The following is a 17,763-nucleotide window of genomic DNA, read 5'->3' on the forward strand; positions in this document are numbered from 1 at the left end:
CTGAACACTCGAGTGAGGGAGTGGAGAATAACCCACTTCAAGGTACTCAACAGGAAACCTGCATGTTGGAGAGTTCACTCTAGCTTCAGGAAGAAAATAGATTGGTGGAGGAAAAGAATGGAAGACAATGAAAACAAGTAATACACTGTTACAAAACAATCTAGAAAGCACGTACAGGTTCCAAAGTATCCTGGGGCCAAGGGAACAACGGCTTTATTACCACCTATGTGCACATGTACAGCTAATAGTTGGGTTCCTCCCTTTCCTACATAATACTGAACTGAAATTCCTACAGTATAACACTAAGTTAGATGTAGTGCAGCAATACAGCACATACTTGCTAGCAAGATCCTAAATTTATCTCCAGTACTTCTAAGAAGTAAATAAAAACTTTTAGAAGTATGTCATCAGTCCCCATCATTTTTATATAATGATAAAAAGTAATAAGAAGTCCAGTAGATCCTGGATGAAGCCTCTCTGATGACAATTATGCCAGGCTCTACGTACGTGTATATAGGGCTCATTTCATTCACTTTTGTTCTTTCCTGGTCATGTTTGGTTCTTTACATGATAATCAAGTAGCAACAACATCAGGCAAGTATCAAGCCCAGCTGATAGTCCAGCATAGTCCTCCCTTCCCTGTGTTCAAACTGTAGCAGCCATACTCTCGCCAAGTTACCAAGGTGAGAGATCAGCAAAGTATGGGAGAAATTTGCAGTTACAAACTTTGATCTGAGATTAAGGAGTATACAGTCCTATTACTATTTGATTTCAAATTATGATAGAAAATATACAAATAATCTAAACATATCGCATATCTCAAACATAAGTAAAATATACTGGACCAATAGCATTCTCTTAGGATTACTCAAGCACTTCATTAGTCAAAGAGTTTCTACTATATGGATGCTTCTTGACTCTACAGTAGGATCAGGTCTGACAAAACCTCTATAAGCTGAAAACACTGGGTTGCAAATGTATTTTAGAAACATAACCTACTGAATACCTAAGTAGCAATACAATATACTATAGGGAACTAACTCTTTATTCTCACAATCAGAACGCTGATGGACTATAGCTTACTGCTGCTACACAGCATCTCAAAAACAAAGTAGTATGGGGAAAAAAAAAACAAAATTTAGAATTCAAAGTAAGGCTTTGAGTTTGACATGAAACTGTATTGTGTAAGTCAGGGAGGACCTATAAAGACTTTCTACACAGCTAGGACTGTCTGTCTATAGGACCACGACTATAGGACTTCAATGTGTCTAGGGGTGCTACTGTGTCCAGACCCTCGTAAGACACTGTGTGAGGATGAGATAATTCTGACAAAGCATCTTACTCTTCCTGCCTGGAGACTGGACACTGGGTCTGACAGGAACAGCCCTCCTGTATTGTTACTTGATAAAATGTCATAACCAAAAACACCTAGGGAAACAAAAATGGTGTACGGGTGTGAAGGGAGTCCATCAAAGCAGACAAGGTGTGGCAGGAGGAGCAGGAGGCTTGATCACATTCTCATCCGTGCACAGGAGGCAGGGAGAGAGTAGGAAACTGGGCAAGGCTATAAACCCCCCCTCAAGACCTGGTGATGCTTCCTCCAACAAGGTTCTACGTCCTACGGCTCCTATATCCTCTCAAAACTGGAGACCTACAAGGAGGAAAGTTCTCCTTCAAACCACCTTACCTCTTAGAGCCATGAAATAAATGATATGGGCTAGTGATTAGAAAGTACAAGAAATAAGCCTGACCGAGACCAGAGGCTGCATATCTCTACCCTGGTTGATAGAATTAACCATGACCAGGAAAAAACAAATGTGAGTTAAATGGTTCCTAATGAACCCTATATAGACATACACTGGAGCCTGGAATAACTGTCATCAGAGAGGCTGCATCCAGGAACTGATAGAAGGAGATGCAGAGACCCACAGCCACAGACTAAGCAGAGCTTGGGGAATCCTGTGGAAGAGGGAGAAGGACTGTAGGAGCCAGAGGGGTCAAGGACATCACAAGAACACGGCCCACAGAATCAACTAACCAGGGCTCATAGGGACTCAGAGACTGAAGGGACAATCAAGGAGCCTGCACTAGTTCCTCTGCATATATGGTATGGCTATATAGTTTGGTGTTCTTGTAAGACTTCTAAAGGTAGGCGGAGAGACTGTCTCAGACTCTTTTGCCTGCTTTTGGGATCCTTTTCCTCCTTCTGGGTTGCCTCCTCCAGCCTTAATATTAGGGTTTGTACTTAGTCTTATTGTATCTTGTTGTGCCATGTTAGGTTGATATCTCTGAGAGGCCTGCCCTCTTCTAAAAGGAAATGCTAGAGGAGTGGATCTGAGGGAGAGAGGAGATGTCAGCGGAGGGAAGGAGAGGAAGGAGGGGAAACTGCAGTGTGGAGGTAATATACAAGAGAAAACAAATCCTGAAATACAGACATCACTGTGATGATAGGGAGGAGGAGGAGGAGGGGGAGAAGAAGAAGAGGAGAAGGAGGATGCACTGTTCCTACCTTCAGACCTTTTAATGAAGGAGACCTATAGTCCCCTTTGCTAGTTCACCAGAGACTACATACACTGCTATTTATTCCCACTGCATCCCTCATAGAACAAAGACCAGGCTATTGACAGTGCACACAGAACCCTTCATCAACAGCCACACTTACCTATCCAACCTGATTCCCTGTCAATCTCTGGATTCATGGTTTCCACTACAGTAAACAAGTGAACTGTTCTTCACCTCTCTAGATAAAAATTCTTATTCTTTTATCCTTCCATTTCTCCACCAAACTCTTCCTCAATTTCCAGACTGCCTATTGTCCCTGGCTGAGACATGTATCCTACTCCCTTGTTTTCATTATCATTCCAAGTACCCACCAGTCAGTACCCACGACTCTAAGTCAGGGCTGTTTGTCCATGTTTTTTCATGCCAAGAAGACCACAGCCCCTCAAGAAGAAAAACAAAATCTTAGATTTCTTACTATTTCTGGATCCTGATATAGTACTTTTCCAACAGGAAATGCTTTATAGTGGTTGTTGATAGATCAGATTTACAAAAGTAATTATATGCCAGACATAAAGAACATGTCTATCATCCCATCACTCAGATAAGGGGCTGAAATAGTAAGATCCAAAAATTGAGGCCAGCCTAAGCTACAAGAGAGTTCAAGGTCAGCTTTAGGTTACACAGGAAATCCTACATGGAAAAAAAAAACCCAAAGCCATATAATACATAATGTAAAATGAGCCACTAAATATCAAAAACTTAATATTCAACCATAAATTTGTCCTGGAAAGAGACAGGCTGGTTACCTCCCTCCCTGAATATATCCTTTTATGTCATTTCTCTGAATAGCTGTAGGTCAAAGGACAAATCTACATATTTATCCTCAGGCTCTTTAGTTTTGGTCTTGCTCCCAATAAGAAGTCAGGAAAAAACAAATAGGTAACAAAAAAATTTATTTTACTATGTAACTAATGACAGTCATCAAAACGAACACAAGGAAATAAGATATTTTCATACCTGTCACATTGTTGCATTATGGAAATTTCTTTGATTATTTCCTGAAGATCTGACTCAACAGGTACTTGCTTAATTGCAACAACTTGACCAGATTCCTTATGTATTGCTTTAAAAACACTTCCATACGACCTTAAAAAAGAAAGCCAAGATGTTACTTTTTTTGCATCAAGCATTGTATCAAAGACTATGGGGACTTTTATGTATATTTTGCATACTGTATTTTCTAGCTTAAATCATCATTATAATGATCAAAAACAAAAGTAAAGGAATAATAAGTTCATGAAGGAGTGTTACTGCTTGAATTACAAACTTAAAGTTATCAAGTAAAAACACAGTGAGGTGCTATTTTCTTATGGGAAGAAAGGAGCAGGAGGCGGAGGACACAGGACGGAGGCAAGGAGGCTAACTTACGGTTTGTCAACTCAAATGCAGCTTAAAGAGACAGAAAAGGAAATTACAAGCATGAAAAGTAAGTCTCAGGCTAAAAGGAAAGACTGAATCAAGCAGAAGCCCAGGGTACCTTTCACTGTGAACCTTTTTTTTTTTTTTCTTTTTTTTTTGATTCTTTTGGGAAAGGCTCTCATGTAGCCTTAAACATACTATACAACCAAGGACAATCTTAAATTACCATGATTGCAGATGTGCACAACACCTAACTATTGTGAACCATTTAACACTGATTTAAGAAAAGTAGGCAATCCTCAACCAAAGTTCCCAGCCAAAGAACCAATGCTTCTTTAAGTACCATCTCTTCAAGAAAAAGATCACATACTCATGAGTAGTCCCATAAAAGGAGACAGAGGACTTAATCTCTACTCCAGCTCTTGAACATCTATCAACTAAATATTCGTGTATTTTACAGAGCAGAAGCAACAAAAAAGAAAGTCATCTGTAATTTAATATGTACTCCAAGCCCAGGTTTCAAACTGCTTGGTTCTAACAGTACACCAGGTACTCTGACGGAGTTTTACAAGCATTAATCCTTCGGGACTTCTTGGACTATCCTTCCCAATTTATAATTAGTGTGATATGTTTTGTCATTTTGTAGTTATGTCTAACTTAGCAAACTATATCAGAAAAGGTGACTTGTAAAAATCTATCTTATAAGTTATCAAGTTTCTGTCTTTGACCATATGCTTAAAAGGGAAGACTACAAAATATACCTTTGTTGTGTGTGAGAGAGCATAACTAAATTCAAATAGATACTTTATACAAACATTCACAATCAGGTTTGCTAATTTACATTTAATCCCTTTCTAAGTTTTATATCTGTCCACTTCTAAAAGACAAATAAAAACACATATCTTTTCACTAGACTCTACTTACTCTGAAACTAACTCCCCCATCAGAGTTAGTTACTGTACTGCGTGTCCAAATGATCCAACAGGATTTCCTTTTCTGTCCTTATCTGTGTACTTCTCTATCCAGTTGGGACCCAACCGAACACTGCCCTCTGTTTACCCAACAGAAACCCTGCTCCTTTTGGTTTCCTTTTATTTTGACTCTTTCTGATAGAGATTTTTTAATAGAAAACATCCCTCCTGTTTGATTTTATATGGATCTTATATAAGCAGACTGGCTACTTTACTTCTCATTTTCTCCAAAGAGTTCATCTTTTAATGTGATAATTCATATTTAGTGAGCATTATACTTCATTTTACTTTTTCCACCTTATGCTTGGAATGTTATGTATTACATGTTCTTGCAAATTTAATTGTTTTATACTTATTATCTGCCTTTCTCCGTGATCAAATGATATACATTCTTCTAACATTTTGAGACTGTTAACAATTTATCTGCCTATACATACTCATTTCCTCAAGACAGTCAATTCAAAGCTTATACTGGTCTTTCCCAAATAAAACGGGTCCTAGAGTGCCAAACATACCCACAGCCACTAGCCTAATAAGGCAAAATGGTAAAGCTTATCAATGAGAATGCACAAGATGACCAAACCTCTTACAAATCACTTTACAGCACATTTCTTGCTTCAGGAGGGGAGGGGAGGGGGAGGGGAGGGGAGGGGAGGGGAAGAGAGAGAGACAGTGTTACCATCCATACCTATCATGATCTGGTCTTTACAGTTGGACACTAATTGTCAGATTTCATTAGTCAGTAGTACTCACTCCAGCAGACATACTCTGGTGACAGATTAGACCTTTATCTAAAAGATATTTTCACAGTTCTTACTCACCCTTCTCCAAGCTTCTCCAATACATCAAAAACTTCTTCGGGCTGCTTAGTCAAACTGTCTTCACTCAGCTTTTTTAGCTTACTGATAAAAGTAAAAAAGAAAAATGCTTTCCTTAAAAGCTTTTACAAAAATAATGTAATAAGCAATATAACCAGTTGCTCCAAAATCAAGCACTGTGAAAGGTGCATAGCCAACAGCCCCTTCCGAGGGAGGGGTGTCTCGTGGGTGCCTAGCAACAGACTCCAATACAAACCTCTTCAAAATCAGGTTCTGTGAGACTGCCATTCCATTCCCTCATTCAAACAGACAAGCTAGCGTGTCCTCTGGGCTCTACTTCATGCATTGTTTTCACTCAATAACACATAGTCGTTCATAGACTGTTAATAACATAATATCCTACTTAATAAAGGGGACCCATTCCAAGAAATACTTTAGATAATTTTAGCACAATAAGAACACCATGGAATGTACCTCAACACATCAAGATAACATATATGGCCTATTACATGGGCAGTATACACCAATTTCTATTATATCCATAACGAACACAACACAGAAAAATTGGGTTATCAGAGAATATGGCAGAAGACATACATGGCTTACATTTTTGTAGTAAACATTTTAATAAATAAGAATAAACTTAGAAATAATTATTATAACTACACTATAGTTAATATATAAACATAGAAATTTATTATCATGGCCAAGCAGTATACACTATACACAAGAGCATGTGTTACACTTTAATACAGTTAGAGCATACTGGCTTATTCATACCAGTACCAGCAGAAACACTATGAGTTTTACTCAAAGATCACAGTGGCTATAATATCACTAAATAATAGTTGAAATCTTCAGCTCCATTATAGTCTCATGAGGTCAGTGTCATTACAGACCGAAACAACATTATGCAGCATACTGCTTTTACGAGGATGTACTTAATACAGCAAAAATAAATATGCTATAATTGATTCTAATATTACTAACTTAAGATTACTAAAATTGTTATGATATACTTTATGTTCTTCAAATATATGTGTACACAGAGAGAGAAACAGTCAATGGTCCTCTTATCGCTTTACTTACTTAAAGACAAAAGTATAGACTTCTGCCTATTACTATTGCCTTGAACATGGTATCAAACTACCTTCTAAACAGTTTTAAGCCCACAGATAATGCAGCTGTTAGGCTTCATCAGAGAACTTCTCTTTGCAGTAGACAGTGGTTAACAAAGAGACAATAGTCAACTTTCAGCAAATAAGGGACTGAAGTGTTCTACCCAAAACAGAACAATGCATGTGTGCACACACACGCATGCATGCATGCACGCCTGCTGGCTCAGGGAATCTCCCAAAGAGAGACTGGAAAGTACCTAAGAGGCAGAGGTTGAAGAAGAGTGCTGCAAAGCAGTGCCTTCTGGGTCTGACATGGCTGACACAACAATGAACTCATGGTAGCTATGGTCACCTGTAGTCTATCAGGTCAGCACCAGTGATGGGGGAAAGGAGAATACACGTCTCAATGGGGCAGCCACTGATACGTTGTCCATGCCAGTAAATAACCTCCAATCCCTGCTCATGAAGACAACCCTCTTTAGTGAGACAGATGGACAGACACACACCGTAGAAGGAAGACTTAGTAAAAACCAAAGGGCTTAAGTAGGAGGAAGAAGTGCAGCAGGGTGAAAAGAAATAAATTCATTTTATATGTGTGTGAAACTGTCAAAGAATTAAAAGTAAATTTTTAAAAAGTAATAAAAACAAAGATAAAAGAGGAAACGGTGCCTTCAAAGTAACTACATGAAGGAGAAAATAGGAATGACAAAAGACAGATTCAGGGAACATTGAAAAACAAAACCTGAGGAGACAGCTACAAAGAACACAGAAGGACAAGGGCCACGTCCTTACGGAACTATCTATCTTCTGTGTATAAACACCGCATGTTTAGTGCCGTGTTCTCCTTCTTACCAGTGCCCAGCAGTCCAGTCATATCTTGTCTTACCTTCATTTGTCTCTCCTCATTTCTCCCTACCTCAAGCCCCAGCAGCTCCAACCCCAGCTTCCTAGCAGGGCAAGAAAAGTAGAAACTGTCTAAACATAAGCTATGCTGTCCTGTGAAGAGACCAGCAGTCCTAGGCAATGACAAGCAGTTCTCGCAAGCCTTAGGTGAGGTAGATGTGACCTTTGCACAACCGCTCACCTAAAGGACCTCCATGTTATTGTCCTCATACATCGGGGGCTATCGGCCAGGTGCCATCCTGAGAAGGGTTCACTGTTTGGAACCCAGCTACTTTGAGGGCCTGAAACTAAGAACAACTAAAATCAAGGAATCTGAGGGCATACTACCACAATCTCTGGCTGGGAGCCTGGCCCAGGAGATGGCCACGGAGAGGAGAAAGGCCAGAGTGGACACACTGAGACATTCAGACAGCAAAAAGCCATTGGCAGTGGAAGTACAGCAGGCAATGGCTCTGCACTGTACCAGAAGCGAATGCCATCTGTGAGGATACCTGAAAGACTCTCACATGATAAAATACTAGTTTATATACACTTGCATGTATACGGGGAAGGTATACATAACACTCGTTCATAGGTATCAAAGTATAAATCCAGGAGCCATTGTTCTATATTCTAATTTACATGATTTTAAAAAACAAAAGACTGAGTGTGAGCACCTAATCAGACACTAAGCACAGAGTGCCCTTAAAAGGCCAAGGAAACAAAAATCAAACTAAAGTTCCAAACCAGGTTTTTTTAAATAAAACAGTCCTTGAAACAGCAAAGGTGAAGATAAAATGAGAAATTACCAGTCGGACAGAAAAACAATCTCCAGCCTAAAACAAACTTACCACAACTCCTGCACCAGGCAAGCTAAGACAGGAGGATAGTAGGAGCCAGTCTGCGTTACACAGTAAGACCCAGTCTCAAAAAGCCAAAAAGGAAAAACAAACAAACAAACAAACAAGCAGGGGCAGAAATTGTGCTGAAAGACAGACAGATGGGGCCTGGGACCCCGCTCAGAGGTTCAGTGCTTGCAGCACAAGCCTGAGGAGCACAGTTCAGATCCCCCAAACCCACGTCTATTCCTAGTGGACATGTTGAATATCTTTAACTCTACCTGGCAAGTGACACTGGATCCCAGAGCAAGCTGCTTACCAAGACTAGCCATATCAGGGAGACATAAAACGGTTTCTCAACAAATGAAAATGAACACACATCATATTAAACCATGGGAAACATGGCAGAACTCAGAAAGAAGATCACAGCACCTAGGTCAAAAGGAACAATGTCAAAGAAACACCCTGATGCTGTTTTTTCCATGAACTAGAATAATCAGAAAAAAAATGCAAAATTAGTAAAGGAACAAAATATTAAAGGTTACAAAAATGAAAGAAACCAAAAAATACAAAATATTAGCTAAGAGATTTCCAAAAAAGATAAACTAAAATAGATGCAAAAGGGGCAGAGACTCATTAACTAAAGCCAAGGGCTATGATGAAACAACACAGCTAATGTCACAAACCTCCACAGAAAGAACTACAAACACCTGTACGTGAAGACCGACATGAGCTGACCCTATGTCAGAGCACTCTGACGGTCACCAAACACTGGGGCAGGGGAATTTGGGAGTATATGGTATTTCCTGTAGACATGCCAAGGTCCATGGCACTAGCTGATGCCAGAGACCATGTGGAAGTCCATGGTCCGTGCTCCTGCAGACTGTTAAGGGCAAAGAAGCTACTTGTGCAGTGGTACTGATGACTGCAGACTCATAGAAGAGGGGCACAGAAGCTTCTGTGACAACCCCACCCCATCCCCCAAAAAGTAACAGCCTAGACAGGATGCCATTGAAGAGAACTCTTAAAACTGTGATAAGGATGTTGAGTGTAGGTCTCCATAGTTGATGACTTCTGTAGGACACGCAGTGGGGAAGGACTCCGTTTTCTTTACGTGGATGGGCACTGGGAGTTTGACCATGCTCCAGTAAGTATATGGGCAACACAAACTGGACTTGAGGTTTTCTTTGGGGGATGGTCACAAGGGGGGACAGACATAGGAGGACTGGGAAATGAGTGTGACTAGGGTCCATAGTGTGAAATTCCCGTATTAATAAAAATATTATACTGAAAATGTTTCCAGAGGTAATAAAAGTTCCTGACCTAGATAATGACAGCTATATTATATTGTGTGAGTTATACACAATTTTGCAACTGGGGTTATATTATGTAATAAATAAACTTAATACCATAAAAATAAATGCTTTAAAATGATTAAAATTATAAAGTCTGTGACTATTACAATTTTTCAAAGACAGACATAAATAAGTATAAACATATATATACATCAACAGCTCAGATCAGAACTATCTACTTTTATCTACAATTTAACTGGAAAGAGAAGCCACAGACGTGAATTATAACCAAAATATATAAAGAACCTTATAAATATACACATATATATGTTATAAAAATGTATACATTATAAAAATAGTTTAAATGCAATAAAAATCTAAATAATATGCAAAATATCTAAGCAGACATTTCAATAAAGAAATACAATGAATGCTTAATATGCATATGAAAAGACATTTATCAGTAATCATCAGAAAGTAAGTCTTAAGCTACAATAAGATACACTAAGCACAAACATGGCTTAAATAAAAAGGCACTATTTATAACAAGTATTAGGAAGGATATGGAACAAGAAGAAACATGGCAGGGAGAAAAGCAAAATTCACTTGTTCCCTTAGAAAACAGCTTACTTCTCAACATGCTAGACACACTTATCAGACGGCTACGCAACTCTGCTCCAAGGCATCTGCCTAAGAAAAATGAAAACACCTCTACCCAAGATGCAAATATTTGCAGTAACTTCATTCATAACAGCCCAAAACTGAAAAATTACAGGTGCCTACCACTAGTAAGTAAATAATGGGAAATCCATTCTATAGAATTCTACTGAAAAAAAAATATAAACTATTGATATATTCAGATCCTGGCAAACTGTTTATCTAAAAAAAAATCTACATTTAATGGTAAAAAGTTACTGATAATAAAAGAAAAAAATACTAATGACAACAGGAGAGCAAGCTAGTGAGCTGATGCAGGTGGGGACTTGACCATGGCTTCCGACAGTGGAGAAGAGAGTGTCAGGAAAATACTGCCCACGGGATACTCCTATCTGCACAAAGCCTAGTGCTGAGGAGAGATGAGTTTGAGAAGGAACACAAAACAAAACAAACTCATAATCTCAACCTAAAATATAAAAATTTTCATACAGATCTTTCACTTGCTTGGTTAGAGTTACACCATATCATCATATCATCATCAAATAGAGATACTTTGCCTTCTTCCTTTCCAATTTGTATCCCCTTGATCTCCTTCAGTTGTCTTATTGCTCTGGCTAGAACAAGTACAATACTCAATAGATAGGGAGAGAGTGGGCAGCCTTGTCTTGTCCCTGATTTTGAAGGAAACGCTTTAAGTTTCTATCAAAGATTCAAAAAATATACTTGACTTTAAAGTGGAAACTCTTCCACATACTAGAGAATTCTATTGAGAACAAGTTACCCATAATGTATTTCTCTAATAGAACTTCAGAAGTAGGCCTTATATGCCTAAGGCAAGCATAGCCTAGAATTGTCTTTTTAAAAACAATTAAGAGGCTAGTACAATCTTTTTTCATTGCTGCATCTGATATGGCTTCCCAGCCAATAAAGAAAGATATTGAAAACAAACAGCCAACATAACTTACTAAAACACCTGACCTGCTATTCCTAGTGACAAAAGCTTACAATCCTATTTGGGAGGCTGAAATAGAGGAACCACAGGTTTAAAGGCAATCTGAACTGAAGAATGAGTTCAAGAGGCACCCAGGCAAATTACTGAGACCCTGTCCCAAAGCAAAACTTGAGAGGACCAAGGACATCACTGGGGTAAAGGCTTGCCTAGCACACGGGGCCTGCTAGATTGAGTCCCTAGTATGGAGACAGAGAGTGGAGAAAAGTAGAGGAGGTGATACCTAAGACACGAGAGCCACTTCCTTCATGAGAAGGATTAAGACCCCCTAAAATCCAGCTCCAGAGGATCCAATGCACTATAACCCCTGAAGACATATACATATCCATTTGCATACTAACACAGAACAACATACACACACTCAAATGAAATGTAAATTAAAAAGAAAGGTAAGTGCCTCAGGCAGCCTTGGCAAGTGGCTCAGCAGGGAAAGATCTCTGCAGCCAGGTCTGAGGACTTCAATACAGTCTCCCAGAGCCCACAAAGCAAAGGGAGACCCAAGTGCTGGAGGTTGTTCTATGATCTCCATTTGTATGTCATACAAGCATGAACACACACACACACACACACAATCAATAAAATGAAATTTAAAATTAAAGCATTTTGGAAATAATTACTAGGCACTTTCTGGCACTGTACTACTGCAATGAGAAGTATTTTTTTCTTACAGCTTTTCAGGTAGTTACTTTAGAACTTTAGAACAGGAAACTAAAGCTTATGTGATTTTTCTCAATTACTTTGGTAATAAATGCAAGAGAAAATCAAACCAAAGTCTAACATATAGTAGAGTGTCTCCCAATGTTAGGAAACTATTAAATATAATGCAAACAATAGTTTTTATTAATTCAGGAATGAAGGGAGAGACACATTTCTTAAGGCTATCCATGTATAAATATTCACAAAAGAGTTTATCATCAATCCAACTAGTTCATTTCTACTCTTAAGTACACTATTACAGCCACTGAACTGAGTTTCTGTAGGACTGAGTATTCTGATGTACTTATTTATACATACAATAAGGTTACATTTAGAATCCTCTCATGTTTTTTGGAGTAAGGTTTTTCAGGAAATTTATTTATCTTTCAGTCTTTTGTTCTATCAGATACAGCTAGGATTTTACTTTTATTTTAATTTCTAAAAGATAACAGGTAAAAATGATCCTAATTTTAAAACCAAAAAGTAAGCCAGCTGTGATAGCACATGCCTTTAATCTCAGCACTTGGAAAGCAGAGGCAGGCAGAACTCTGAGTTTGAGGCCAGCCTGGTCTACAGAGGGAGGTCCAGGACAGCCAGGGCTATACAAAGAAACCCAATCTCAAAACAAAAAACAAAACAAAACAAACAAACAAACAAACAAGTATTCTGACAAAGTACCCAACTCATGAGCCATGCCCCGCTCCTCCTCCCTGCTATCTGTTGATAAGGAACAGGAAGTAGAGAGTAAGAGAATGAGCGACCCAGGGTCTTCACACACACTCAGGGATTCAGCAGCCACACTACTGAGCACATACACAAAGAAAACAAAACCAGTGCTCTGCACTCTCATTCCCTACAGCACTATGCACAGTCATCAATACACAGAAGTAACCTCTAAGGGTTTGTTAACTAGTGAACACATAACGAAAGGTGATGTCACACTAAAGTCCCAAGGAAGGGCTGTTGCACTCACAGCCACCTTCTGGCGACTGTGGGGATGGAGGTACTAACAGTCATGACTGGCTCTCCTCACTGACTTTGTCTTAGGACCTCTTCTCTTGGGTAAGCACTCTTTCTCGCCTCAAGATGGTTTCTTTCTCTCACTGCTAGAAAGTCCTAAGCCTAGGTAAACCATCCTCCTGCTGCTCAGGCGCTGGCTCAGAGCTCAGCCCCTTAGTTCACCTTGTGACGACCTGGTGATCTGGGCTGGCTGCGGCAGTTCCTGGTTATCATACATATCCTCAGGATGCTGGTAGGGATAATTGATAACTTCTAATCTCACTCAAAGGGAATATCTTCCCTGCTACTTCCAGCTCCCTACTGGGACACCTCCTGGTCTTAAAGGCTTCCAAATTCTCAGGCTAGACTCGGCCCCAATACTCACTAGATAATAATCCTAAATGACCACTTAACAGCACTTGGAAAAAACTTCTACAGCTCTCGCCATGGATCCAAAAAACTGGCAGGTCTTCTATGTAAGCTTTTCCCCACCTTCACTCCCAGCTGCTTCACTCCTCCGCTCTCAGCTCCTCCTTCCTTGACTCTTAACAGCACTCTCCATATTTTATTTTAGATTTAACTCACTCTCTCGCTCCCTGCTTACCCAGTGGTGGGACAGCGTGGTGCTGCAGCAGAGTTGCTGGGGGGTGGGCAGAGCACAGCCACTGGCACCACCTCACACCGTCCCAGGGCACTGGCACTAGCACCACATGCTAGCTGGCTCACCACCTCCTGGCAACCTACTCTGCTCCGACCTGCATGGCAGAAGCTGCCTGCAGTGACACAGAGAAATCTCCTCACATGTACATAATGCCCCGTCCACCAGACAAAACGTGTCTATTTGTCTCTGTTATTTGTCTCTGCTGATACATAGCCACACTTCTATAGATAAATGCCATTCTATTCTAAGGTATAACAGGTGGTGGTCTTGGCTAAGGGCTGTCATATGGCTGGCTGTTGCTTCAACACCATCTTGGTTGAAGGCAGTCTCATAACTATCTGCCATCTTTGTTATGGGCAGTCTCCACTTGACTGCCATCTCTAGGAGAACAGCCTGACTTAAAAGATCTCCAAAGACACTTTTCAATTAACATAAGGTTTTCATATGATTGCTATCCTGCCTTTACAGTAAATAATAATTTTAATATTAATTTAAAGATTTACAAAAGTAAAAAGGTTTAAGATCACTGCCTTAAAGGTATATATTTAACCTTTTTTTTGCTACTGTCACTACTGTCATTAGGTTATAATATACTCTGTTTGCTAGATACAATCTAGATGAAATAATTAAAAACAAAAACAGACTGTGTAACTCAGATATATGTAATAGATATTAGCTCTCGATCTTGTCAGAAATATGCTAAGTATAATGTTAAATGTTTAAGCTTATTATGACAGACAGAGATTCCCAAATCCTAACAGTGATCACCCAAGGTCTCTGAAGAGATTTGCACAGTAAAAAAGAATTCTACCTGGACTGTGGTATGATAACCACTGAGAATCACAGTCTTGCCTGCTGCCCTGCCTGCTGCCAGGGGTCAGCCTACAATGTGGACAAACAGAGGACACCTCAAGAGTTAGATGTTGCCGGGCAGTGGTGGCGCATGCCTTTAATCCCAGCACTTGGGAGGCAGAGGCAGGCGGATTTCTGAGTTCGAGGCCAGCCTGGTCTACAGAGGGAGTTCCAGGACAGCCAGGGCTACACAGAGAAACCCTGTCTCGAAAAACCAAAAAAAAAAAAAAAAAAAGAGTTAGATGTCTCCTAGTGCCTAAGTCAAGGTGGGTCATTTCTCCCACATTCCTCCCCCATAGGAAAAAGCTTCTCATCTACTAGGCCTAATGGCCAGATTACCTCTGGCCGAGTTCGATGGAGACCACAGGAACCTGGGGAACTGTTTAGGTCGTAGACTTTAAACCAACATCTGCCATTTTAATTAATATATAACCTCTAGATCATAATTTATTCTTCCCAGATTTCTGATAACACTGATAGCTAAGCTTACTACAGCTTGACAGCTAGAAAACAGATAACTAGCTCCTTACTCCAAGGTAATCCATCACTGTATTAACTCACTAGTCAATCTGTTAACTAGTTAAGACCACCAGATCATGTATCAAAAAGACAGACAGGTTTGCCTTGCTCACAGACTTCTAAATAAAAGTTACACAAGTTCAGATGGAACCTTTCACAAATGTAACCTTTTGCCACGTCCATGTCTAAACTCAGTTTCCAGTGAATAAATGCTTTGTATATCTTCCCCTTATTACGCCACTGTCCTAACATTAACCAATGTATTTCTTATAAATTAGCCTAATGCTAATAAAACATTCCACTATACGGTCCACTGCCCAAAACATAACTTCACTCAAATAAAAACCTAAAAATATCATTAATTCTGGGTCAGTTTGTCTTGAGAATTCTCACTGTTTCAACAACACATTCCCACTAGCAGTGTGCAAGTATTACAGCATTCTAAAACTTGCAGGTACTCCACTTTCTGAGTTTGGTCTTGGAGTTGGGGTTGTTTGGGTTTTTGTTTTTTTGTTTGATTGTTTGTTTTGCCTTATTTTTTGTTTTGTTTTGTTTTGTTTTGTTTACTTCATGAGTGTGAGTGTTTCACCTGCAGGTACCACAGGAATGCCTGATGCTCTCTGAGGCCAACGACGCTGTTAGATCCCCTGGGACTCAAGCTATAGGGAGTCCTGAGTGCTAGTCAGGTATTGAAACCAGACCAGGTCCTCTACAAGAACAGCACATGAGCCATCTTTACAGCCAAGGTCTCAAGTCCCTAAAGAAAGAAACCGAAGAAGAGATCAGAAGATGAAAAGATATCCCTTGCTAATGGATCAGTAGGATTAATATAGTGAAAATTGCCAACTTACCAAAACCAATCTACAGATTCAATGCAATCCCCTATCAAAATCCCAAAACAATTCTTCGCAGATCTTGAAAGAACAATTTTCAACTTCATATGGAAAAACAAAAAACAAAGGGTAGTGAAAATGATACTGAACAAACAGTAAAAGAACTTCTGGAGGTATCACCATCTTGTATTACAGAGCAATAGTAATAAAAACTGCATGGTATTGGTATAGAAACAGAGAAGTGGATCAATGGAATTGAATAGAAGACTCAGAAATAAACCCACACACCTTTGGCACTTGATTTTTGACAAAGAAGCTAAAACCATGCAATGGAACAATGAGAGCATCTTCAACAAACAGTGTTGGTCTAAATGGATGTCTACACGTAGAAGAATGCAAATAGATCCATATTTGAACAAAACTCAAATCCAAATGGATCAAAAACCTAAATGTAAAACCAGACACACTGACTCTAATAGAAAAGAAAGTGGGAAATACCCTTGAACTCATTAGCATAGGAGAAAATTTCCTGAACAGAACACCAATGGCTCAGGCACTAATGTCAAGAATAAATAAAGACTGGAAGAATGGTCAACCAGGGACCAGGCCAACTCACTATTATGATGCTATGTTGTGCTTGCAAACAGAAGTCTAGCTTAGCAGCCCTCTGAGAGGCTCCACCTAGAAGCTGACTAAGACAAACGCAGACACCCACAGCCAACATTGGACAGCGCCAGGGACCTCTGTGGAAGAGCTAGTGGGGAGAACTGAAGGCCCTCAAAAAGACTGAAGACCAACAGTGTCAACTAATCAGGACCCCTGGGAGCTCCTAGAGACTGAGCCAACCAAAGAGCATACATGGGCTAGTCTAAGGCCCCAGGCACATATGTAGCAGACTTGTCTGGCCTCATGGAAGAGGATGTGCCTAATCCTGCAGAGCCTTGATGCATCATGATATGGGAGATGAGGGGGCTGCTCTCTCAGAGGCACAGGGAAGACGGGAGAAACTCTGCAATGGAGGATAGGGAGGAGGGGCAGCATTTTGAGATGTAAATAAATAATTTTTAAACAATAAAAATAAACATTCTCTAGGCTACACATAATGATAAAAATGAATCTACAACATCAAACATCTTTTCTATGTCAACTAGGGGAAGTATATTTTTCCTCAAACTACTAAAATTCAGGGATCATCTTTTTTCTGCTCATTTTTGCTTTTCAAAAGCTAAACAATTTATAAATGTTCAGTAAATGTTTAGCTTTAGATTTCTATGTACCCAAGTGAAAGCTGTCCCTGTAAGTCCTCAGAGAGTTACGAATATCCCTTAACATGCTAACCCTATCAGAACCACATTCTCTAAACATTTTGGAAATTATCTTCAGAGACATGTACTTTACAACTTACACTTTATATAACTGCCCTATAACTCCCAGAAAGGTACTATTACAGACACCATCTTACAAATATACTAAGACAGAGAAGTAAGTTAGCTTGCCTGGCTCTGCAGTGCTGTGCAGAGGAGCTGTGGTCACTGGACTAAGCCCTACCTGCCTCTGATACTTTTAAGCATCTGCCTGTGTCACTGTTCCAATAACAGACAGATAAAATCTCATGCCTCATGTGCATTTACTTTAGAAAATGTATTAACCATGGGGACTAAGTTAAATGTTGTCACTACAATGTGCCTAGACC

The 17,763-nt window shown here is 39.7% G+C and overlaps 1 protein-coding gene across 2 annotated transcripts in view; it reads right to left on the reverse strand.

Moving 5' to 3' along the window:
• The window catches only part of Stk3 (serine/threonine kinase 3), a 242,458-nt gene that overhangs the window by 204,608 nt on the left and 20,087 nt on the right, over nt 1–17,763 (reverse strand). For both annotated transcript variants that reach the window (XM_028766083.1, XM_028766090.1), the window contains exons 2-3: nt 5,714–5,794; nt 3,520–3,648 (exon numbers count right to left, since the gene is read on the reverse strand). In XM_028766083.1, coding sequence (XP_028621916.1) covers nt 3,520–3,648; nt 5,714–5,794 — 210 coding nt within the window. The remainder of the gene's footprint in view (nt 1–3,519; nt 3,649–5,713; nt 5,795–17,763) is intronic.

This window comes from Grammomys surdaster, unplaced genomic scaffold (genome assembly GCF_004785775.1).
Source record: "Grammomys surdaster isolate TR1022 unplaced genomic scaffold, NIH_TR_1.0 63, whole genome shotgun sequence".
Taxonomy (NCBI): domain Eukaryota; kingdom Metazoa; phylum Chordata; class Mammalia; order Rodentia; family Muridae; genus Grammomys; species Grammomys surdaster.